Genomic DNA, 24,914 nt, shown 5'->3' on the forward strand with positions numbered 1-24,914 from the left:
TTGTGAGCTTTAGTTTTGAACTAGTGTTAACATTTGTTCTTTTTATTTAATATTGTAATGATTTTTATCTATATTTTTCAGTTTAATCCCTTTATTAATATCTTGAACCTCACTGCTAACGATTGTGAAGAAATACTGCCTCGCAGTTATTTGATATTACTCATGGTATAACGGAAAAGAAATCACTTGATTTCATTACTCGAATCGAAACTGGAATGTCCTTCCCCGGCTTCCGTAGGAATTCCTTCACTGTCAGTGTGAGGAGACGGTGGCATCGGTAAACCTCCAAATCCTGCTCTAGCTGTAAATTATGGAAGAGATTAACAACATTGAAGTCGTCCCATGCACAGAGTCCAACTACCTGAAACCGTTCCGGGTCCACTATAATCAGGTGAGTTATCTATTGTCTGGTGGAGGATGGAGGATGCTGGAGGCTAGCCCAACCCCCCATTCATTAAGCAGCTACAGCAAGCTAGCACGAAAAAAAGGCTAAACTGACCTTAAATATCAGCAGTGAGTTCCATAATGTTAAAAGCAGGGACAGTCTGCCGTATTCCATGCTGTTTCGTGCGCACACTGATTCAGCTGTCCGCTTTGTTATTATTTTAAACTTGCGGTTGCTAAGCTAACAGGCTAGTTGCTAATGGTAGCTCACAGAGGGTTGTTTAATTTGCAGGCATCACGTTAACATCAGCGCATGCTTTATATTAGATGGTGTTCGGAGGCATTCAGTGTTTGACAAATGGCCACTGATGGATTTTTTTATGTTTTAAGTTTAGATTCTGAAGCAGGTTAGACTTGTTGATCTCAGGTGTAAAACTAACTAAAGGTTGCAATGTTTTTACTTGCTTTTAATGTATTCAGATATTTAACCCTCTCAGGCTCAAATTAAGTTGTAGTTGCAGAAAAAATCTGATATTTGGAGAAAATTATCATATGGGGTAGAAATATACAATTCAGATTTTTTTTTTGAGAGAGAGAGATCTTCTCATGCAATAAATTCTGGGATGTTGCAAATTTGCAACAGTGGCCAGGAGTGGTAAATTAACACCGAAGACTGAATCTGATATGAACGTTAACTTTATTAGAATGTCACAAACAAAAAATTAACAAAACAAAATTCAAAAAATAAATTTTCTCACAACTTTTTCTCCACCTTTTTCTTCACCGACATCTGAAAACCTCATAAAAAAGGCAGTTTCTGTCAAACTGTTGCTCGAAATATAGGCAAACTAGTAGATAAAGCATGTAGTATCCATTGGTAACTGTTTGGGCACACGTTGCGAACCCACAACATTGAAATCGAGATGCCTCTGGTGAAAAACCCAGAGGAGATAAAATCTACTAATTGGCATGTGTCATATCTATACACATTCATGATTCATCTTATGTAGTATTGATTTCAAAATAATGGAAATTGGTAGTGATACTTACATGAAATTGGTGCTTAGAAAAACTGTTTCAGTGACACCAAGAACTCAGCCATGTTGAAAGTGAGTCAGTAGTGTCATCTGGTGAGCTGGAGAGAAACTGTTTGTTGCAAATGCACAACTAAGTCCTTCTGTTGTAATTCTGAGTAACAGATTCTCTTAAAATATGGATGTGGAGTAAATAGCTATGTAGCACTTAGCTGTTGCAAATCTACAACATCTGCCTGGAGAGTGTTAAAGATCGTCTTGCTTTACCCCATTTATGACGTAAAGTAATGTACCATTTTTGTTGAGTCAGTTTAATCCCCCCGGTCTGTCTATTGCAATGAAATGTAGATTACAGGAAAGTACAGTATAATAAAAGGTGTCCTAGTGAAAGACAGCCAAGTTCAAAGCCTGATGATCTCAATGTAAGATCATCAGAATAGATCCAGCATAGATCTATTTAAAGGTTTGAAATAAAAATGTCCAATATTGAGCCCATGGGATTTCCCTTTTCCTCTGTAGTTTAAAGTCTTGGAATTTAGGCTAGAATTATTTATGACATTAAAAGTGAATCACTGCTTTCACTTTTGTTAAGATGTCATTTTAATAAAGCTCTGCTGATTACATTAGATATCAATCTTTTGTGAAGGTATACCAAGGTTTTAAAAATTAATGTTTTCAAAACCACTGATAATTTTCATCACAGCAAATGGATCATAGTACAACAAAGCTCAAAGCAGAGCTCTTATCCAGGGTTTTGCAGATCCTTAAAAAGTCTTAAAAGGCATTGAATTCTTCAATATAAAATAAAGGCCTAATTGGTATTAAAATGTCTTAAATCAGTCTTTCAAAGGAATTAAAATGGTTACCACATCATAAATAGGATTTTAAAGGATTTTTGTAATCCATATCATAATGATTATTAGTTCCGTTCAAAAAGCTGAACCAATAAAAACGATGTTGTGGCTGGACCTCGTTGTGATGTGCCACTAAGTTTTTATCTGGACAACATGGTGCAAGTTTAAATTCAATGAAAAATGGGCTATCTGCCAAGAGTTTTCTGCCTGTCTAAAACCAGTTCCAGGGAATGTAGATGAAGCACAATGGGAATCAAGGCAGTGGAGACACATGTGCGAAGCGTGAAACTCAAAGCGTCAAAATTAAGTTATGGTGAAGCAGCAGGTATTTCTCCATTCTGTTCCATCCTTGTCTCTGCAATGCCTCCACAGCATCTCTCACATCAACAACAGCGCCAGTAAAACCAAATCTCCAGATAATGTTTGATGCTACACCGGCAATGAATGAAAGTAGAGGGTTTGAGAAGGGAACAAAAAAATTTTGCGAATTCAGTTCAGTAGTTGTTACAAATAGTGTTGCACTGATATCAGTATACAGCAGGGCCTCAATCCAGCACAAAAATGGTGGCATCGGTATCGGCGAGTACTAACAAATAGGGCTCCGATACCATTTTGAGAGCCAAAAGTTAAACTATTGTCATCCATTCCAGATGGGCAATAAAAAGTTCTACTGGATTCACTTTGGATTAGTCTTTTTCCTGCTTCACAAAGGTAGGCCGCAGCTTAACAAAGCCATGATGGCAATTATTTTACATCCAAATAGTATGCAGTTCTTCATATATATACACTCACATCAATTTCAAACAGATGGTATCGGTATCGGCTGATACTGCACAGCCAGGTATCGGGTCCAAAAAATGGCATCGGCGCAACATTAGTTAAAAATATATTTGTTATTGGTGTGTTTTTAACTTTCTTCCTATATGGAAAGTTTTTCCAAATTTGAAATATCTACTGGGCCAGAAAGTAATGGCTTATGTAAACATTTGAGGTAAATTTGTTGCTACCAGGTTTTTCTTGTGTTTATTGTAAAGTTGATCTTAAATTTTTGTTTTAAGTGGCATTAAAAAGTCTTTGAAATTCTGGAATTTAACTTGCCTTATGCTGTAGGAACCCTGTTATCTCTCCACCCATTACTGCTCAATGTACTGATGGAATGCCTTCCTCAGATGCAATTTTTTTTTAATCAATCTCCTTGTGAACAGTGTTAATTTGGTCAGCTTTTTCAAATTTAGTCTTAGTCTTAGTCACAATGACAAAAATCAATTTTAGTCTTGGTCATATTTAGTCATTGCCTTCCCGATTTAGTCTTAGTCTAAATGACGAAAATCAAATTTAGTCAGTTTTGTCATTTCAGTCAACACTGTAAATAATAGAACTTCTCCACACACTGCTTTTTTAAACATATATATAACTCTATACAGAATAAAAATTCTTCACACACTGCTTCTCTTTTTCTCTATTTTATTTATATAACACTGTGCAGAATAGAACTTTACACACTGATTCTCTTTATAACATATATCCCACTGCATACATTGAACCTTTTGTCTGCTTGTTTCATCATATCCACATAGTCTTCATCCTCAATAGTCCTTGCAGGCAGGCCAGAACGCCAATCCACTTTGCCATTGAGTTCTCCAGGGCTTTCTGCTCTTTGGTGTCAGGTTTGTATGGTGGAGGTGCTCCCACCATTATGCTTGTGTGAATAAGAGGACAGCCGTGGTGGGGAAACTAAAAGTGCACCAACTATCGATGAGATTCACTTTATTCCTGACTGTTGCTTTATGACTGAGGCCGTGTCCGAACGTCCGCACTAACCCCTAAATCCCTCGATTACTACATAGAGCGGGGACTATATATTGGACTTTATAGTGAACTCTGTTAAGGTAGGTGTGTGGGGAAAAATCGATTTGGCAATATATCGTGATTTTCGGCTGCCTAATACGATATTGAGGGGTGTTGGTGCCTATCTCCAGCTGTCTACGGGCGAGAGGCGGGGTACACCCTGGAAAGGTCGCCAGTCCATCGCAGGTATCTATTTAAAAAAAAAACAATAAAAAAAAAAAAATCTAAATCAAAGAGTGAAAATGTGCTACCTCTGCACTAGGGGTGGGTATTGGCAAAGAAGTCACGATTCGATTCGAATCACGATTCACATGCCACGATGCGATTCTATCACGATGCATCACGATACTTGAAATATTGCGATGCATTGGGATATTTTCACTGAACACTGTAAGAAAAAGATACAACCCTTACCAGTGGCTGACTGGCTGGGTGTGATCTGGATAGTGTCTTCAATTGATACATAACTGAAAGCAACTGAATTTATACATAGCTGTATTTATTGAAATTACTTTTGGAGGTGTTGCCATGAAAACAAATACTGGACAGAAATATTACTATTACTGGCGTGGACACACTGACAAAAAGATCTTAGGATTCATCAAACTTAAAATAACAAAATGAGGATAATCAGTCCGGACATGCTTATGACACAAAGCAGCAGGCGTCAACACATCCACAGCGACATCTGCTGGACTGGAAGTTGTATTCCACTTGGTTTGATTGATGTGCGCCAACCATTAATGTATTTTATTTGTTCATTTTTTTTTTTAATAATCGATTCTTGCCTTCAAGAATCGATTCAGTAGATCACAAAAATTAGAATCACGATGCATCGATTTGACGATTATTTTGCACACCCTTACTCTGCACCCCCATTCTGGTAGATGGCACCGTGGAGCCCTTTTGCTGTGCGGCGCAGCACCGTTTCTGTAGTTGAGTCAGTCACAGTGGAAGACTGGGACTAACTTAAACACTAAACAACATGGATTCTGGTGAAAAATTACAGCACCTGCTTTTTTATCTATACATTTTATTTTGATAACTGGGTGAAATATTGCAATATATAGTGATATAGCAATATCGTTATACTATAACATTGTATCATAAACCAATTATCGTGACACACGTATTGTATCACAACACACATTCCAATATCCATCCCTACCATTCTTTCAGATGAGAATCACTGCTTTTTGCTAACCGTTGGCCATGTAACTCCGCCTCCCAAACCAATCTGGGATATATCTGCTCCTCTAGTGGTCATTGCTGATTAATACTTTTCTAGGTACATTGTGTGAATGTTCAAATCCACTAATTTTTTCTTCCACTAGACTATCGGACACTTATCTAAAATGGCATAATAACTAGTGATGGTGTGAGGAAGCCTCACAAGGCATTGAACCGTTTGGCCAAATTGCTTCAACGATCCCCACAGTTCATGAGGATTCATGTGAACATGTCACCACCTACTGGTGAACAGCAGAACTGCAGTTTGTAATAAAATCTGTTTTTTTTTTTTTGAAAATCTTTTTTTCCTCTTTCATGTTCCATTGAAATTGTTAATGGTTGGTGTGTATAATAAAATCTTTTGTAATTTTTTTTTGAAGTGTAAAATTTCTTAGAACAATCATTTAAGGTTCACAGTTTTTCTGCCGTTTTAGTGAAATAAACTGAAGTAGACAGTGAAAGTGTTTGGGCAAATTGGGCAATCAGAATCAATACTTTAATAATCCCAGAGGGAAAATTACTTTGAGTATTGATGAGCAAAATGAAAGGTGTTAGTCATTTTTATTCAAACTTGATAGTTTTTCCACATTTTTTTGGTTTTAATCAGGTTGGAAGTTGTGTTCAACCAATCTTTTGACTAAACCGACCTAATTTACCCAATCTATATATTTACTCGGGCAAAACAATGCAAATTAGTCTCATCAGCCAAAATAATAAAGTTTAATTACGACTTTCAAAAGACAAAGACAAGCCTTGAACCATCAACCTCTAGAGTGAGAGCCTGTCTCTTACAGATGACGCCACCTATGTAGATTACCATAATAGGGAGAAAATACTAGTTATCAGCAACGTGTTAACACTGACTTTGTCCAGTGGTTTGTTTAAATTTTGATCATTACATTGTTTGTTCTAACCAAATTAGTTTTAGGCAACTAGATTGGTTGGAAAAACAACCAATCTTTTCTTAGAATCTATTCAAACTTTATCCAGCTGACAGCAGCTCTTCTAATAGCAGTCTATTTTTATCCATTTGCTCCTGGGCGTAATTCTCCCTCCTGTGCTGCGGTGGCGCTAAACCTATTTTGCCCTCCTACCGCGCTTCCTGGTTATACTCTTACAGCAGTGTGTTGCCGCAAGCTTGACACAGACATTTTTAAATTATGCTCAATATTGAAGCGTGGTCTGTGCTAAACGCTGTGTGTCTAGATGCAGCCGAAGCGGCGAGGAAGTTGGGGCGAGTTTAGTCCGACGACGGAGGGACATGAGGGCCAAAAAGAGCGGAGATCCAGGCTGAAAAAGGGTCCCAGCGTTCTCTTGCACCTCGCTCTTCTAGCGGGTCAAACTTCACGGGTTGTTTTCCACAATTTCGGTCATAAAAACAAAACAAGCCAGCCTCCTGTCTGCTGCACTGTCTGCGGTCAGCTACAATTTGGGAGAGGAGCAGCAGAGCGTCTGTGGAGGGGTCGGGGACGTCCGGAGCCGGGGCATTGCATGGCACTCATTGCACTGATTATGTGCAGTATTTTTGCAGTATTTTTTGATGCAACTTTTCTACTTCTGTTATTTGCTGTTGTTTCTAAAAAAAAAAAATGCATAACGATATTACAATTTTCATTGATTTATTTCAAACTTGAAACTCTGTTTAGCCTGTAAGGTCTTAAAAAAAAAAAAATAAATAAATAAATAAAAATTAATCGATTAATCGAATCGCATCGTGGTGTATTCTTGAGTATCGAAAATAATCAAATCGTTGGGTCAGGAAATCGATACTGAATCGAATCACCACAATGGGTGTGATTTACACCCCTAGTAATCACTATATAGTGCCCTAAATAGTGATAAGGGTGGCGTTCAGACACAGCCTGAATGTGGATGTACGGTCCAATATTATAGAGCAGTAACAGTAAAGTAATAGCTGGTCATATGTTGTGAGTTTATTTTTGTAATTTGTTGGTTTGCATTTTTTAAAATCTTTTTTTTTTTCATTAATTAAACATTTACAGACTTAAGGTGTAACTCTATAAAGGCCAACCAAGAATCAAATAGGAAGTGACTGCCTGAAAATCCACACAGACATGTTGTAGGAGTGTCCCTATATAACTGTTTCATTTCCACTACTATTACGATAACACAGCTTTAAGAATTGGCCGATAACGATGTTGACCCAATACAATATTAGCATCTGTTATACTAGCTTTTATTGCTTATTTTATACTGTAGAATGTTAAAGGATTGATCAAGTTTTATATAATAAAGGAAGAAAAAGTAATATCGGCTTCAAACATTTTACACATTTCTGGCTGAATGTGTCACTTATTTCCAAGCTCAATGCAAAGGAAATCAAAATTATACATTAGAGCAGCAACAGTTTCAGTTTACAGCCTTCAGCAGAGATGCTCTTTCAAAATGGATCTTTTCACGCATCCTTTCTGTGTCATTGATGCACAGAAGAAATAGAGTGAGAGCAGATTGGTAATATTGTGGCTGAAAATGCTTGCTTCTTGCATGCAGAACAGCAAGTTCAGCCTAAGTGGGTTTTACACCTGAAAGCAGAGGATATTGGTTAAATATGTTGAGGATTGATCTAAAGCTGGATAATAGAAAGAAATATTGTTGGGCTCTCTTGTTCTTCCCCACTGCTTTCATCCTCATTGTGTACCCTTCAGAGCTCTGGAAGAGCTGTTCAGAGACTCCCCCACAAAGGCTTTTCTGTCTCACAGAGGGAGCGTCTCCCCCACAATCTTTTTTTATTCTCACCCGTACAGCTGCAGCTGAGTGACTGGTCACTAACCAAATCCACATAAACTCTGGAAGTAGGTAATGTCATGTGTAAGAGGCTCTGCGACTCATTGATGTCTAGTGGTGTTTTGTCTCAGCCTTCTCCATAAAGCAGGTGATTGTCCCTCGTTGACTCTGGGAAACCCCTCTTATCGTCTTGTCCGGCAGCGGCACAGAATCACAAGTTGCTACTTTAGAGCTGCATAATTGCCTTGAGTTTGTTCATCAGTCCAATTTGAATTATTCATCTGGAACTATTTACCTAAGCACTGCTTTCAGCCAGCTGACCCTTCTCCATTCACAAGGATCTTGAAATACATCAGTGGTTCTAAATTATTTTAAGAGTAAATTGCAGCAGTTAAATGATGAACAATAATCTATATGAGACTTGGTTGTTTAGTTAAAATAATGATTGCCAGCAGTGGGAAAGAAATGTTTTGTTGGAATTTTATTTCAAACACATACTGTATTTTAGAGTTCCTACTATGTTTTATGCAATTTAAGGTGTTTTTCTTCATCTATTGTATGAAAAAAAAAACATGGAAACAAAAGCTACAATAGTTAGAGAACAGAAGGTTAATGACAAAAGGATTTTAAGTTGCATAAATATTGTCGAAAATGTCAGTTCAGTATTGAAAGGAATCAACAGTGATCCATTGATTCCTGGCTCGAGGTTCCGGCCTGGAAAAAAAATCTAAAAAAATGTCAGAGTTTTGAGAAAAGTATATGAAACATTTGTTTTTTTTTATTTATTCTTGTCATACTTTTTTTTTGATGAATATATGTATTCCAAAGTAATTATGAAGAAAAAAAAAATATAAGTAACATCCTATATCAAAATCTTCCTTCTATAAACGTTAGCATTGATTTGCATGGTATTTACTGCTACAAATGAGCTAAGAAATCTGTAAAACTGCAATATAAGGCGGGTCTAATTGTTTGAACATGGGAAAATCCTACTCGTTATTTAATTACTTTAATTGGAATATAGTCACATTTATAAGAAAATTATTGCTAAAAAGGTTTGAATAAACAAGTTACTGATTGCACTTAAATGGTGGATCACCAGGAGTAAAGATTTTCCTCTCATAACTGCTGTTTGAATCTGCTTACGGTATTTATTCATTTGTTTTTTTACACAAAAAATAATTATAAAATGACCAAAAAGTCATGGTTGTTAGCATAAATCATTTCTTGAAAAAAAAAAAAAAAGAAAAACGAAAAGATAAATTACATATACCGTAATCGATTAAACAGCCATAGATACTCTGCAAACAATACATAAAACATTATTGCATTAACTATTGTAACTATGGCATTAAAGGAATCACTGGAAGCAACACTAAAAGTGCAAAGTACCCTATAAGAGTGAATTTATTTTTCATTTGGTTGCTGCTTGAAGAACATATAAAAGATGCGGCATTGGGGAGTAAACATACAGTATAGGATTTACTTTTAAAGGTGTTGTGAAGGATGTTCTTTTTCCAGGTGGATCATCAAAATAAGTGGTCCTCCTAATTGTCAATCATTCTGGTGATATGTTTACGTAAGGCCGTCCTTCGTGCTCATCCCGATTTTTACTTACCGGCGGTGAGTCTGACATAGTGGAAAAATTGAAAATCTTCTTTTGGAAAGTAAGCTTGTATGAGCGATGCAAACAGCAACTGTGCACAAGGAGCGTGCTTGCTTTCGCAAGCATTTAATAGGCAGGTACAGGGTTGTGCATGTGTTTTTAAAGTGGAGAGAGTGGGTCTTTAAAAAAAAAAACGTGAAGATCCTCCACTATATATTTACTATGAATTACATGCAGGTATTTGCAGATGCTTTGTAATTGGGAAAGTAAAGGTAAGCAGTTCTTTGAGTTTTCCGTGCTATACAGTTAAAGCTACAGTGTCGTAAGACTGAAGGTAAAACATGGAGAAAAACTGTAAATAAAAGTGCTATTGTAATCACGGATGGCAGTTGATGCACTTCACTGCCCTGCTGGCATCTGTTTGAGCTTATGGGATGGAGATAGTTGGTACACTAAGCACCTAAAAAATCGGGACTGTACATCCTTCCCTCTAGTAGCGCTCTTACAGGGGCCCGGCTCTTCTGATGCCAAAAGCCAGAGGGAATGCATTATCTCCAGGTTCTCGTGTAGCCTGCCTCCTCTTCCCTTCCTCTCTGACGCCGTCTCTCCCCACGGGCTAATCGCTCTGTCATAATCCATGTCGGCCATGGTTCTCGGTCTCCCCTGGGTCGTTCACGCTGTTCCCTCTCCGCCTCTCTCAGCAAGTGGCCCAAGTAATGAGGGAAGCCCCACCATCTGTGTATGCAACAGCAAATCAGAGAACAAAATAGGTTAGTTTTACCTTATGTAGTGTGTGGGAATAGACATCATTTTGTACAGTTTGAATACTAATTGTTATTTAAGTGATGACCAGTGGGTGAATTTATTCTGAACAGACCTGAATATATTCAAAATGTTTTGTAATTGTGCAATTTTTTGTCTAGATATTGAGTATTTAAACCTTAACATTGGAAGAATCTCACAACCCTGATGGTTCCATTACACAGAAACAAGACATTCTTCCCTGTTCTGTCTTCAGCAGTGATCCACCGATATGAAAATGTGGGCGAATATTCATATTGCCCATAGGGGTGGGCGATATATATATATATATATATATATATATATATATATATATATATATATATATATATATTAGGGATGGAACGGTTTATGAAAACTGTCCTAATCATTCGGTTTAACTGTCTCGGTTCGGTTCGCGTGTTTTGCGTTCGGTTCATACTCGGCTCCTTTTTCTCATAAGCGAAGCGTTTACACTCCAGAGCAGAAGGTGGCAGTATTGCTACCAAAGCCTATCACCAGTAATAAACAAGAAGAAGAAGAAGCGAAGCAGCGTAGCCGGGTGTAGCAGAAAAAAATTGTGTGGGTATGGCGAGTGGGAAAGAACAGGAGTTGGAAGACGCGCCAGCAGCACTTTATAGGTCTGCTGTATGGGACCACTTTGCATTTAGAGTGACCTACGATGACGGCGGAAAGAAAGTTGTGGATAAAAGTACAACAGTGTGAAAGCATTGTGCAACACGTTTTGTTTATGCTAACAGCAACACTTCCAACATGTCAGGCTAACAATCAACATATACCAAACCGAACCGAAAACCGTGACCACGAAACCCTGAACCGAACCAAACCTTGGATTTTGTGAACCGTTCCACCCCTAATATATAAATATATATATATATATATATATATATATATTATACTCGATGAAATGCAAGTTTTCCCTGCGTAATTGTTAGAATGACTTTATTGCGACCGAGTGCAATTTTTCATGGCAAGATTGAGCCACTGTATTTCATTCACTGTCACTGTAGTTTCTCCCACATACCCATCACTCGCTTCTCCTCCAAACCAGAAGGCATTCTGGCGCACACAATGAGCACGTGCATTTACTCACGTCGAAGAGACAGTGAGAACTATGGCGACAGCGGGATTTTCTCAGCTAATAAATAAACTGAGTCTGAAGAGGATGAGCTGGTTCAGAGGAGAAAACAGCACTGGATCAATAATATGGCAGTGGTTTGGATTTGACAAGAAGGATGTCAAACGTAATGCAGTAATTTGCAAAACATGTCGAAAAATCATTGCCATAAAAAGTAGCAGTACCAAAACCAAATGAAGAATTTTTATTTCAGGTTAATTATGTGTCAGATTTTTCATTGACTTTCCTTTTGTTAATTTGACATATACCAATGCAACTTTAGGCACTATGCGGCTAAAAACATTTGTTTTTCAAGGGTATTTGATCATATCCCGAGATATACAGCATGTCCTGATGTGCTTTTTTATTCAGCATATTGTAAAAAAAAAAAATGGCCTTAATTTTTTGGAAATATCCTATTGATACAAAAGAAAACTTTGTTTTTTAAGAAGAAATTATTGATCAATTGATCATTAACTTAATAATCAATAACTTGCATCTTAATTTTCCATTCTAAAAGTTAAGACTCTAAACCAAGTCAAATTTGATATTTTAATATTTTTGTTTTTTTTATAAGGCATTGGTTTCTTTCTTAAAAAGCAAATTATAATGTTATTAATTAACCAGTTCAAAACCATGAATAAGTAGACAAGTATTCAGCCATTTGGATATAAAATGTATTTCGTATAGGCATAATGTAAACTTATTTTCAGTTCACTGTATTGCAAAAAAAAAAAAAAAAAGGACTGGATTTATATAAATGGGTAGTCAGAAAATTTGTTTTTTAAAAATGAACAAGGACTTGATTTATGCTTGTTTAACAACAGCCCTGTTGATTTTCAGTTTTTTGTTTTTTTGTTTCTCCATCATATTTTCTGTGCTAATCAACTGGAGATGGTAGGGTTCCCAGGCAGCCTGAGCCAAACTCTGACTCCAGGTCACGTTTCTGAAACAAGCCGGCTATGGAATAGCAGTCTTCTCTGCATCCAGCAAAGCTTGTGGTAGGAGAGGAGATGTAACCTAAATATGAATCATGGTCAGATTTCCTTAGGCATTGTAAATGTAGGCTAACTTTTTTTTTTTAAATGGCACATAATATGTAGAGAGCAATATAGGTTAAATAACTGAACACATGGGGTTTGTGTAGGCTTATTTTAGTGCATCAGACATGTAAAGGAAAACTTTTTTTGTTTTTTGTTTATGGTAATTTCTTCCTGTAGGCTGTGATTGTCCTTTACAGCAGGTTTGCATTTTGAATATAGTCTAAAAACCATTTAAAGAAAGTATTTTATATATATATATATATATATATATATATATATATATATATATATATATATATATATATATATATATATATATATATATATATATATATATATATATATATATAGAGAGAGAGAGAGAGAGATATTCATATCTACTTCATGGCTTCCTATGGTTTCTAAACTTAAGTGGTATTCCACTGCTTTTAGTTATTACTCTATAGTGCATTTGATGGAATAGAATAGGAAATACCTTTAGTAGTCACATAAATATGGACCTTTTAAAAATCTAAGAATAACATAATAATGAAGAGTCAAAAGATAAACAATTAAACACTGTACTGTAAAGTGTTTTAACAATATAAAAAAATGATCTTCTCTAGTTTAATATTTATTTTACTTGGAATTAACATAGTTAAAGTGCATAATATTATGCGTCATTAAAACCTCCATTCCGTTCCTGAGAAAAACAAAGAGGGAGTCATTTTGGTTTGTTTTTTGTGTAAGGATCACCTTTGAATTGAGCCTTTTTTTAATACCTTATTATGTGTACTTATCAAGCCTGCACTTGTATCAGTTAGAAAGCCTTCAAATGCTGTAAATTAGCAAATTCTGAAACATGTCTCAGCAGATTTTAACACCATAAACCCAATTATTACTTTTATAGCAGCTCTAATGATATAAAAAGTGGATACAGACCAATACTGTTTTGCAGACACTCATTAATAGATGAGAATTGTCTGAATTTGCCTTAAAAATGACAGGAACTGTAAATTGAAATAACTTAAGATATATTTATACTGTGATGAGCTTTACTTAAAAAATAAAAAATAAATACGGCAAACAATCAGTCAGATATTAGGTCACACATCACCCTGGCAGTGTGAGCTTCTTTGTTCTCTTGAAATCTACAGAAGGGAGTGTTTACCTTCTCAGCTTTATGATGTGATTATGTGACTATAAACTATTGAAGAATTACAATAGATGATGTCAACAAAGCTGCATGATTAGAAAAGATGCTTTGGCTTTGAGTCATTAGGAACCTCCTCTCCCCAGCAGCTGACAAAAAAAGGGAGGATGTTTTACATAAAAAAAAAATCTTAACTTTAGAGAACTGAAACAAGGAAAATGACACATTATACGATACCAATTTTCATCGTGTACTGTTAATTTCTCCAAAGTTTTTTTTTTTTGGGTGTCTTTGTTCCATTGGTTCTGCATCAGCAATGGGATTACAGAGATTAATATTCAATTTGACATTTATTTTCCGTTTGATGTCAACAAAGTACTTTTGAACAAATTTCAATCGAAATGTGTTTATTGCCAGCCCTTTACATCCTTTATTATCCTTTTTTCAATTCTTTTCTGCAACAGTTGCACCACTTGAAATTATCAATACTTATGTGCTAATAGTAAAGCTTTAATAACTTTTTTTTTTTTTTTTTTTTCCCAGAATGGCACAAAAAAATCCTGGGACTTCATGCGCACCCACGACAGGTAAAAGTTTTCCTACTTTTCCATTCAGTTTCTTTTCACAGTTCACCACATATGTCATCCCACAACACACTACAGCAGGGGTGTCAAACTGGTTCCAGAAAGGGCCATGTGGCTGCAGGTTTTCTTTCCAACCACGCAAAAGCACACCAGACTCCAGTCACCTCATCAAGTGAGTCCAGTCTTAACATTATGACTTGATGAGATGATTGGAGTCTGGTGCACTGCTGCTAGGATGGAAAGAAAACCTGCAGCCACACGGCCCTTTCTGGAACCAGTTTGACATCCCTGCACTACAGAGTCAGTTCAGTAAAACCATACAGACAGATTGGTTATGCTGGTGGAGGTTCTCTATCATCCAGGTCATAGTCATTCCAAAAAAGAAAATGAAAAACGATCCACTGGACTTTGTTTCCAAGTTTGAAGAGCTTTTTCAATTCAAAATGTCAGGAATAGCGTTGAGTTCACTGTGTAAAACCTCAAATTCAACGCTATTCCTGACATTTTGAATAGAAAACGCTTCCTGGATGGGAAGTAAAATGTCTTCAAACTTGGAAACAAAGTCCAGTGGATTTTTTATTTATTTTATTTTTGGAATGACAGACTGGTTAAAAGTTTTCTGTCTAAGGAAACCCAGCAGGTGGCACTAGGTCATTTACTTACCTTTTTAATTTTACTGTCAGATGTGTGCAGTGGCCCAAATGTGTCTGGCTTGAAATGAAAATCAGTCAACAAACACTAGGCCTAAAACTGAGCTCTGTTTGGGTGGACTTCTTTGAAAAAAAGCCTCACTGCATGTAAATCTCTAAAACATGCATGCTAATGCCTCAAGACATGTTTTAAATCTGAAGAGCTTTGCTTGAATACTATGCATATCTCTGGGATCAGGAAACGAGGATGAGCTTGGATATCTCTGTCAGAATGTCATCATTTCCCTGTTTTTGTTACAAGATGTATTGTATGCATGTTCCCTTAAATATGCATATTTCATGTCATAGACATTTGCTGGTATTGTGTTCTGCCTTCTCTTCTGGGTCATTGTTTGGAAAACATCCTGGCATTTCTATGCCTTTATAATCAGCCCCTGTTATGAGTCATTGTATTTGGATGGTGGTTGACTTAAAGAGGGCTGGTTTAAAGGGAAGTTGCACCCTGTTTTTTTTTTTACATGGCTATAAAACTCTGGGCTCCATTGAAAGGCTCTCTAACAGAAATATCACACTTTAGTGCCAAAGCTCCTTGTCTTCCTCTTAGCAATACCCCGAGGTGAGTCTCAGGTCATTTCAAGCCTCTTTCCTGCACTACTGACCCCAAACAGGGATTCCTGTTAAAAAAACAGCCCCCCTCCAAGAGAAAGGCATTAAACGTCAAACCTGTATTTCCAACAAAAGATTTCCCTTGGTGACAGGTAGCTATTCACAAAGAGGAAATCCTGTTAAGTTGTTACAGGGTCGCCTAAAAGAATCCATGATTGTTTTGCCTTTTTGTTAAATTGAGTGTAACCTTAGGGGTTTTTTATGTTTGGAGGATAGCATATTATTTTTCAAAGATCTAGATTATGATAAGTTTGTGACATTATTTTCCAAATAGGTGAATAAAGGTTTTATTTTAATTTCTATTTTTTACGATGCTCATTTACCTATTTTAGATGCTGCTTTGGTCAAACAATTTTTTTCATTTATTTTGAATTTTTCACAACTTTCAATTGTGTCTGGTGAAACCCAACATGTCTCTCTTCCTTTCTTATTCTTCATATTTCTGCCGCCACAGTTTAAATGATGGGCTATCTGTCTATTGGGTCATCAAATAAATCAATGAGGCAAGATTAATCTGAGAAATCGTATCAAAACCCAGTAAGGGAGGAGACATTACCAAGATAAACCTTGGTATTCTCTTTTATGTAGTATAAAAATAGGGATGGAACGGTTTATGAAAACCGTCCAAACCGTTCGGTTCGACTGTCTCGCTTCGATTCGCGTGTGTTGCGTTTGGTTCATGCGCTGCTCCTTTTTCTCGTAGGCGAAGCGATTACACTCCAGAGCAGAAGGTGGCGGTACTGCGACCAAAGCCAACCACCAGTAGTAAACAAGAAGAAGAAGCGAATCAGCGTAGCGGGTGTAGCAGAAAAAAATCAGTTGTTGTGGAGAATTGTGTGGGTATGGCGAGTGGGAAAGAAGAGGAGTTGGAAGACGCGCCACTTTGCATTTAGAGTGACCTACGATGACGGTGGAAAGAAAGTTGTGGATAAAAGTGCAACAGTGTGCAAGCAGTGTGCAAGCATTGTGCAACACGTTTTGTTTATGCTAACAGCAACACGACCAATATGTCAGGCTAAAAATCAACATATACCGAACCGAAAACCGTGACCACGAAACCGTGAACCGAACCGTGGATTTTGTGAACCGTTCCACCTCTAAAAAACGAAACTTTAAAAGTACACAGTCAGGTCATATTATGCCTATACCAAAAAGACCAACATTCAGTGGAGTATGGGAAAAAGAAAAAAAGGCTATATACTCCAAGCATCTGTCCTGAAAGTGTTTAGTCTCTTTTTTTAGCCTAAATAAAACTTCAGCACCAAGTACGATGAGCTGACAGAAAGATGTGGCGCCCTCTACTGAAAGTACTGCTGTGATTCCTCGTGAATAGGGCTCCTAAGCATTGCTAATATCAGTAGGACTATTAGCAAAGACATGTACTTGCTTGTTTATCAACTTTGCAGCGACATCAACATTTTTCCCGAGCTTTAGTTTATTCCAACTGTCATACTGTTTTCTCAACACAACTTGAGTTTTATCACTCTTGCAGCTTCTTGTTTCTAAGGGTATAATCCCCATAAAACGAAACAAAATAAATATGTTATAATATATTATTTTATTATATGATTTTTTTATGTATTCAAAAATGTGTTATTTATGTAATAAATTTTTTTAATAATGGAGTATTATTTTGTGACATTTGTATTTTGTAAAGCTACTTTATGTATCCTGTGACTTATTTTTTAACTCAGGTTTGTAAAAGGTTTAATAAAATCAAAAGATAACAGCAACAAAACCCAAGAATCAAAACAAAAAGCCAGGAGACGTCAGGAAAAAACACACATGGGAAGCCCAGTAACAACAAGAAACTGCACTGAAGAACTGCACTGAGACAGAGCAAAGACTCAGGTAATCGGCTAATATGAAGCATGTGTTAATAGAAGTGACTAGAATGGAGCTAGGGGAAAGGAGGCAGGCAGCAGAGAGAAACTAAAGACTGCTTAAATATAACACAAAATGGAAAATAAACCAAACATCAACAAAACAGAATGAGTTAGATAACTAAAAACTTAAAGCTGAAAAGGGGAGAACCATAGCATCATGTTCTTATATTTAAATGAGGGGGCGAAGTTTTGTTTCAGGCGGCGCAGGTAAGCTTGCAAAATATCAAACAGGAGAAGAAGAAAATAATTGATGTAGATTTTTTTTATTTTTTTGGCAGAATGCTTCTGATCTTTCTAGATTTATTCAACTAATTTACAATGTCTGAAAACAGAAGCATCTCAGACTTATTGACAGAATATCTGTGCATGATGTGTCCTGGAAATGGGATCCTACCCTACAACTCCCCCTTATTTCTTCTTCGCTAACTTTTTCGGGTTTGGACTTATATATAGATATAGTCTTTTCAAGTTTCATTTATTTCATTTCGTTTTAAATGTATGGTATGTAAAGCGTAATCTAAATAAAGAAACAACTAAAATGCAGATACAAACGTGTGATTATATTTTACTGGACTGTTCTGAGCTTGCCCAATGATGACATCCAGTAGTATCCAATTGGCTCAGAAAAGTTATTAAATCTTGTATTTTAATATGTATTTAAACTTTCTTTTGTGATTCAAGGATAGAAATGATGTGTAGCGACAGCACCAAACGGAGGAAGGAGGGAATACGGTGGTTGGATTGTCATCATGATCAGAGTACTTCAGTGTCTGCAAAGAAGATGCACTCGGCCAATCCTAACTTGTGACCACCTGACAGATAAAACTTTGCCTCCTTATTTAAATATGAGAAAATGAAATAAAGAGGTTAAAATAAAAACAAGAGTTATGAAATAAACATCACTGAATATGTAAAAAAGCTTTACAAAATAAAAGTGTTACAATAATACTTTATTTTGAAATAAATAAATTGATTCTTTACATAATTAATAAAACTTTGAATAAATAAAAATATTAAAATGTAATTAAATAAGATAAAAATACTTGTACATATTTACTTTGTTTTATTTGATAGGGGTATGCATTTATTTGATAGAATATTTGACAGTTTATCAATAGTAGTATTCATTTATTTTTTAATTTTGAAGGAACCATATTTCTTAAGGTTCAAACATGCAATAAGTCAAAAGGGTTTTTTTCCGCCTCAAGCAGCCGTAGAGGATTAGAAATGTTGGGTCAGTCTCCTTCCTTTCAGACTTGTGTTTTACATCAGTAGCGGATATTCCACATTATCCATACCTGCTGTCCACCAGTTTTTTCTTATGTCTAACATTTCTACACCGAGTGCCTTGCAAGTGTACTGATCGCAACGTTTTTTTTGTTGTTGTTTTTAAAAGCCTGAAAAAAGTATGGAGGGTCTTTCCCGTTAGAAGTCTTTGCTTTGGTGTCCCCAACAGAAATGTGAGGTGACCAAATGCCTTCAAAAGACATTTGGTCTACCTGAGTGTAAATTAGTTTGCAGTTAAATACGGGTGGTTTATGAAGGCTTAGAGGTTTGTTAGACATTAAAAAACAAAATGTCTGTGAACAGACTGCATCAAAAAGACCACACAACACATCAGACAAGTCAAGGATAAAGCTGTGGAGACGTGTCCATCCCTGTCAAAAAAATCAAATGGATCTAATCTAGCTCTAAATGACTTTCTGGACATTTTAGTGTCTTTAATCCTAATGTTTACATTTTATTTACCTCTTAAAGTTCCTTTTAAAACAGTTGTCTCAAACTGAATTCCTGACGGCCTGTGTTCTGCACTTTTATGATGTTTTCCTTGCGCTTCACACCTGAATCAAATGGTTAAGATGCTACACTAGCATTCAGCCTGTCAATCTGAATAGTTCCTACATTTCTGGAGTCCAGAATAAGTACACTATAGTGGCTAGCAATGGAACTTCAGACTGCTACGCCTAATCCTGACACCCCTTTCCTCTTCTTTATGTCATTTTGCTGCAGAAACCCCAATTGGGACTACAGCTTTCCAGAAAAGAACTACAAAAAACACTAGTTTAACTCTGTGAGGTGGGCTGTCATACCTCTTGTCATGCTAAGGATTGTGGGAATCCATATATCTCCTAAGTGCTAGATGGTAACATTGGTGGACCCTTTAAAACAGGGGTGGTCCTCAAGATCTACTATCCTGCAACTTTTTTAAGCAACCATTTTTAACACACCTGAATCAAATTAGTGCCTCATTACCACGCCTCTGCTGAGCTAAATGAGGGCATTTAAGCTTTAGATTCAGGTTTTCTAGAGAAGAAATACATCTAAAAGTTACAGGATGGTAGCTCTTGAGGACTAGGGCTGGGTATTGTTCAAAAATGTTCGGTACCGGTACCAATACCGATACCTTCACTTCGATACCGGTTCCTGAACGATACTTTTTTCGATACCAGTTTTATAATATAAATTCGAAGAAAAAGAAAATTACTCAACATAAAACAGTAAAAATCTTGAGTTTTATTTTAAGCTCTGATTTTTCCATTTACATTTTTCCTCTTACATAAAAAAAAAAAAATTAGTGTCTAATATTCACTGTTACATTGTGAGGACCTTTTTACTTAGCAGTTTTCCTTTAGAAAAATTACCATGTCTGACAAACAAGCCCGTTGAATGGGATCCTACTAACAGCGCACCGCTGGTATGTGGGGGTCTGAGCGGCTCCGACAGAAAGAATATTGGAAGGCAGGATGAACTGACTGCACTGATTAAGTTTTCAGGTGGATTTTCCCACTTAAAAACATAATAAAACTACTTTATTCCCACTGATCACAGCAAATATAGCTGTAAGGCAGAGACAGGATAGAGTAGCTCCGCCCAACGCGCGTCAGAGCTACTTTTCGACCGCGCAGCCAGAGCAGCAAAAGCTTCTTCAGCCGCGTGTCAGAAGCTGGTACAAGCAGCAAAAAGGAAGCAGCAGGCGTGATTTTGCTTCTCCTGCTGCGTCCAGTTTGAAATTGCAGCATTATTACATTATTACAGCATTACTCCCCTCTGGCTTTGCTCTGCCCACGGGCTGCTGAGAGGAGAATGGTGGCGCCGGTTGCGGTCCGCTCTTCTTGCAGCCAAACACCGAGCAACTTTCTGCTCTTAAATTGTTTACGTGCGCGATGTATTGCATTGCGCACTATTAGCATCAGTCTTAATAAAGTGAAGCCGCACTTTTGACCTGGGGGGCATTTTAAAGGAGTTCCGCGACGCTCACAACCAGTTCACAACAGATACACATCAACCCTGGCTGTAGGCCTGACCACCTGTGTATTTTTCTTGGATGACGCAATCACGTTAAGTGTTACAGCCAATCACCGAAACTTGGTACCGAAAGACGAGGCATGTTTCGATACTCGGTAGAACCGAAACTTTTCGGTCGGTACCATAAAAGAACCGAAGTTTGGTACCCAGCTCTATTGAGGACTGGACTTGAGTCCCCCTGTTTTTAATGATCTTTGAAAGGAAACATCCAGCTTCTCATTTCTTTTTCCAAACCACTTTCTTGGGAGAGCTGTTGCAAATCAACCATGGCTAAAAAGATTTATTCAGGCATCCGATTATTTATTATGATTATTGCATCCATCCCTATCAAAGACCAATAAGTAAAAAAAAAAAAAAAAAAAAAAATATAGGCCAGACAACGAGCCCTGCTATCAGAGAAGAGGGTCTCATAGTAACTCTGGAGGAGCTGCAGAAATCCACTGCTCAGGTTGGGAATCTGTTGACCAGAGTAATATAACTGCACTCTAAACAAATCTGCTCTGGAAAGATTGGCAAAAAAAGCCGTAGTAGAAATAAGGAAATTTTTAGTATTCCACAAGCCGTGTAGAGAAAACATGAAAAAGGGGGGGTTCTGGGTTAGCTGAGGCCAAAAGTGAATTCTGTGGCTAATAAGTGCAATGCTAAATGAAAATCTATCTTGCATTGGCACCAACTAGTTAGTGTTCATGTGGCTGCAACAGATTATAGACTAGGGTTGATGTTATTAATCCCTACTTACTCTGACATAGTCCATAGTTTGAGTTTCTTTTAAACAGAGCGAACTCGTGTTTTTAAACGCCTTAGTCAAAGCCCACACTTAAATATAACTAGGAGTCAGTGGAAAGACTTGAAAACTGATGTCTGTAGAAACTCATCATCCATCTTCTTTCAGTATAGAGGTACAAAGCTGGAAGAAACAAATCTCCAGAGACTTGCAGCCTTAACTGGCGTGAAGCTTTTTCAACATTTTACTGACTCAACAGACTGAGAATAAATGCATGCAACTGCTGGATTTTTGTATAAAACTACATCCTTTTCATTTAGTTTAATAGTGTTATGACTGCATATATTTATAAAAATCCACAATAAAATGCATTGAAACTTGTTTTTGTAAAAAAAAAAAAAAGAAAGGGTATAAAATAAATGTTTTTGTTCTGTATTAAATTTTTCCTTTGACAGTTGGTTTCCGGCTTTTTCCCATCAGCGAGCAACATTATTTGAGAAAAGCAATAATGATAATAAAAAAAGAAGAAAAATCTGTGGTGCTGGTCGGAAGTGTAGCACTTATGTTTTTCTGGGAACCAGAAAGTAAAGCAGGTTTGTTTTTGTTTCTGCTCTTTCAGCAAAGTGGCAGAAAGGAAAGAAGTGATTGAAAAAGGAAGTGAAGCAGCAAGTAGCTTAGTTTCTGTAGCTGCTGGTATGAGACCCTCTTTAAAAAGGATCAAAAGCTTTGCAATTATCAGTAGAGACAAAGTTGACCCTTTCTTTCTGTGTTGACAGGGCCACACAAGAATATTGTGTCTAGTATTATCTGACTTCTTTTCTTAAATCCACAATGATCTGAAATTATATAGAATATTCTATTCCCGTTATGGTTTGCTTTGTTTTCCGGTGTTCAGTTCTTTGCTTTAATTATCAGGATATGTGAAACACAACAGCAAACCTAAAACTTGATTTAATGAACAACGAAAACAAGCAATTAGACATGATGTAAATAGACCTGTATTTGGAGGGAAAACGGCTTTCTGCTTCAAGGCGCAGCAATACTATTATCTTGGAATGTGTCTCCACATGTTGGAGTTAGTATAGATAAAAATAAAGATTATATCCCCACTGTTTTGGGGTTTCTATTCATTCACAGCGATCATCCATTCATTAAGTCTTTTTTTAGCATTTAATTAAACAAAAAACGGGGTTAAACCTTGCACACATTTTTTTTTCTTTTGGAGGTAAGTATGTTTCGGCAAGGCAAGGCAAGGCAAATTTATTTGTATAGCACAATTCAGTACAAAGACAATGCAAAGTGCTTTACATTATTAAAATACAGGAAGATAAATGAAATAAAATAAAAAATGCAGAAACAAAAAAGAATATTAAAAACAGTTGGACTAAAGAAAATATGTTTTAGTTGAACTGTTTAACTAGAACAGTCGAAGGCAATCCTAAACAAATGTGTTTTTAGTCTTGATTTAAAGGAACTGAGGCTTTCCGCACTTTTACAGTTTTCTGGAAGTTTGTTCCAGATAGGTGGAGCATAGGAACTAAATGCTGCTTCTCCATGTTTAGTTCTGGTTCTAGGTATGCAGAGCAGGCTGGAGCCAGAAGACCTGAGTGGTCTGGAGCAGAGGTCTTCAACAGGGGGTCCGTGACCCCTAGGGGGTCTGCGGAGGCACTGCATAGGGGTCGCAAAACTTTTGGTTGATTTTTTTTTTAAATTCCCTCCTGAATTGAAATGTCTTTAAATCCACATTAAAATGAATTCAACAGACTGCAGTAAACAGATAAATGGAGGCAGAAGATGTCTTTAAGCCATCAATGCACACATTCAGAGACACACAGGAGCTCTTTCAAGCTGGGCACCGTTTCATTTACAACACCTGTCCCATCAACCAGGAATCAGAATCAGAAATACTTTAATAATCCCAGGGAGAAATTACTTTCCTTACATTACTCCATCTGTAATAAAGTGACTATAGGACCAGGTTGATAGAACACTATTTCATACAATGTATATAATTAGAGGGTCCCCGCTCCATCTTGTCATCAGTTTGGGGGTCCTTGGCCTGGAAAACGTTGAAGACCCCTGGTCTGGAGGGTTGATACACTGATAGCAAGTCTGTGATGTATTTAGGTGCTAAGCCATTCAGAGATTTAGAGACTAACAGAAGTATTTTAAAGTCTATTCTCTGAGATACAGGGAGCCAGTGTAAGGACTTTAGCACTGGGGTGATGTGCTCTACTTTCTTAGTCTTAGTGAGGACATGGGCAGCAGCGTTCTGGATCAGCTGCTGCTGTCTGTCCACTTTTTAGGCAGACCTGTGAAAACACTGTTGCAGTAATCAATTCGACTAAAAATAAACGCATGGATTAGTTTTTCCAGATCATGCTGAAACTAATGTCTCAGTAAGGGTGAAATGCAGTAAGGGTGACTACATTTTTATCATCTGAAATAAAAGATGCAATCAGAAACGAGTCGATGATCTTCTCTGAGTTTGTTGTTAGAAACCGTTACAGCAATCTCCTGGTTTCCCTTTGAGCATGGGAAAGACGGGGCAGGGTTTCCTGCCACCTCAGACGCATCCGCTTTCCTAACACTGACTCCAGGCCTCAAGTCTCCTCCGACAGCCACACAAACACAATCACGCAGACAGATCTGCAGCGGTGCGGCCTCACAGCTGCAGAGTACGGTTCACTGTGACCCTCTCTCTACTTTAATTTCCATATCCTGGTCGCGATGAGTCGAAAACCCAGCGACGTGACCTGCTGCTCTCCGGATTTGGGTTCTTTTTTTAAGTATTGTTAGTCTAAGCAAGAGGATTTATTTTAGAGCCTTTTTATTTTTAGTAGTTTAGAACAGGAAAAGTCCAATAGAAAGATAAATTTGGAATCCAGTGCTTATGTGACGGGATGAGGCTTGAGAGAGACATTTAAATTTAAACACAAAGAAGGGGTTTCACTCTTTTTTTTTTTATGCACAAAAAAACTTCATAAAGTCATAAAGTTTGGTTTACGTCAATGTACTTTTGATAGAAGTTTTGGGGTTTAATGTTCATGTCAGCTTTAGCTTTTCAATTCATGGATTAAAATTAACTACTGAAAGCAAGTTCTAAGAATTGCATGAAGGAAAAAGTTTGTTTGAACTACAAGGCTAAAAAAATCTAAGATGTAAACAGCTTGTCCTTCTGGGAAGGAAACATTTATAGGGATATATTTCTCCATGTAGGATTAAAATAAGGCATTTATCTATTTTGTGGAAGAATCCATGTTTCTAATAGAAATTTTAGCATGTTTAACAGTGTCTTCCTCTC

General features: G+C 37.0%; 1 protein-coding gene across 1 annotated transcript in view; it reads left to right on the forward strand.

Moving 5' to 3' along the window:
* The first annotated feature begins 218 nt into the window (after window positions 1-218).
* The window catches only part of nudt14 (nudix (nucleoside diphosphate linked moiety X)-type motif 14), a 32,112-nt gene continuing 7,416 nt past the window's right edge, over window positions 219-24,914 (forward strand). Inside the window, exons 1-2 of the mRNA XM_038277528.1 lie at window positions 219-391; window positions 14,338-14,381. Of these exons, the coding sequence (XP_038133456.1) occupies window positions 311-391; window positions 14,338-14,381 (125 nt within the window). The 5' untranslated portion in view covers window positions 219-310. The remainder of the gene's footprint in view (window positions 392-14,337; window positions 14,382-24,914) is intronic.

This window comes from Cyprinodon tularosa, unplaced genomic scaffold, assembly GCF_016077235.1.
Source record: "Cyprinodon tularosa strain WSP-4 unplaced genomic scaffold, ASM1607723v1 ctg132, whole genome shotgun sequence".
Classification (NCBI taxonomy): domain Eukaryota; kingdom Metazoa; phylum Chordata; class Actinopteri; order Cyprinodontiformes; family Cyprinodontidae; genus Cyprinodon; species Cyprinodon tularosa.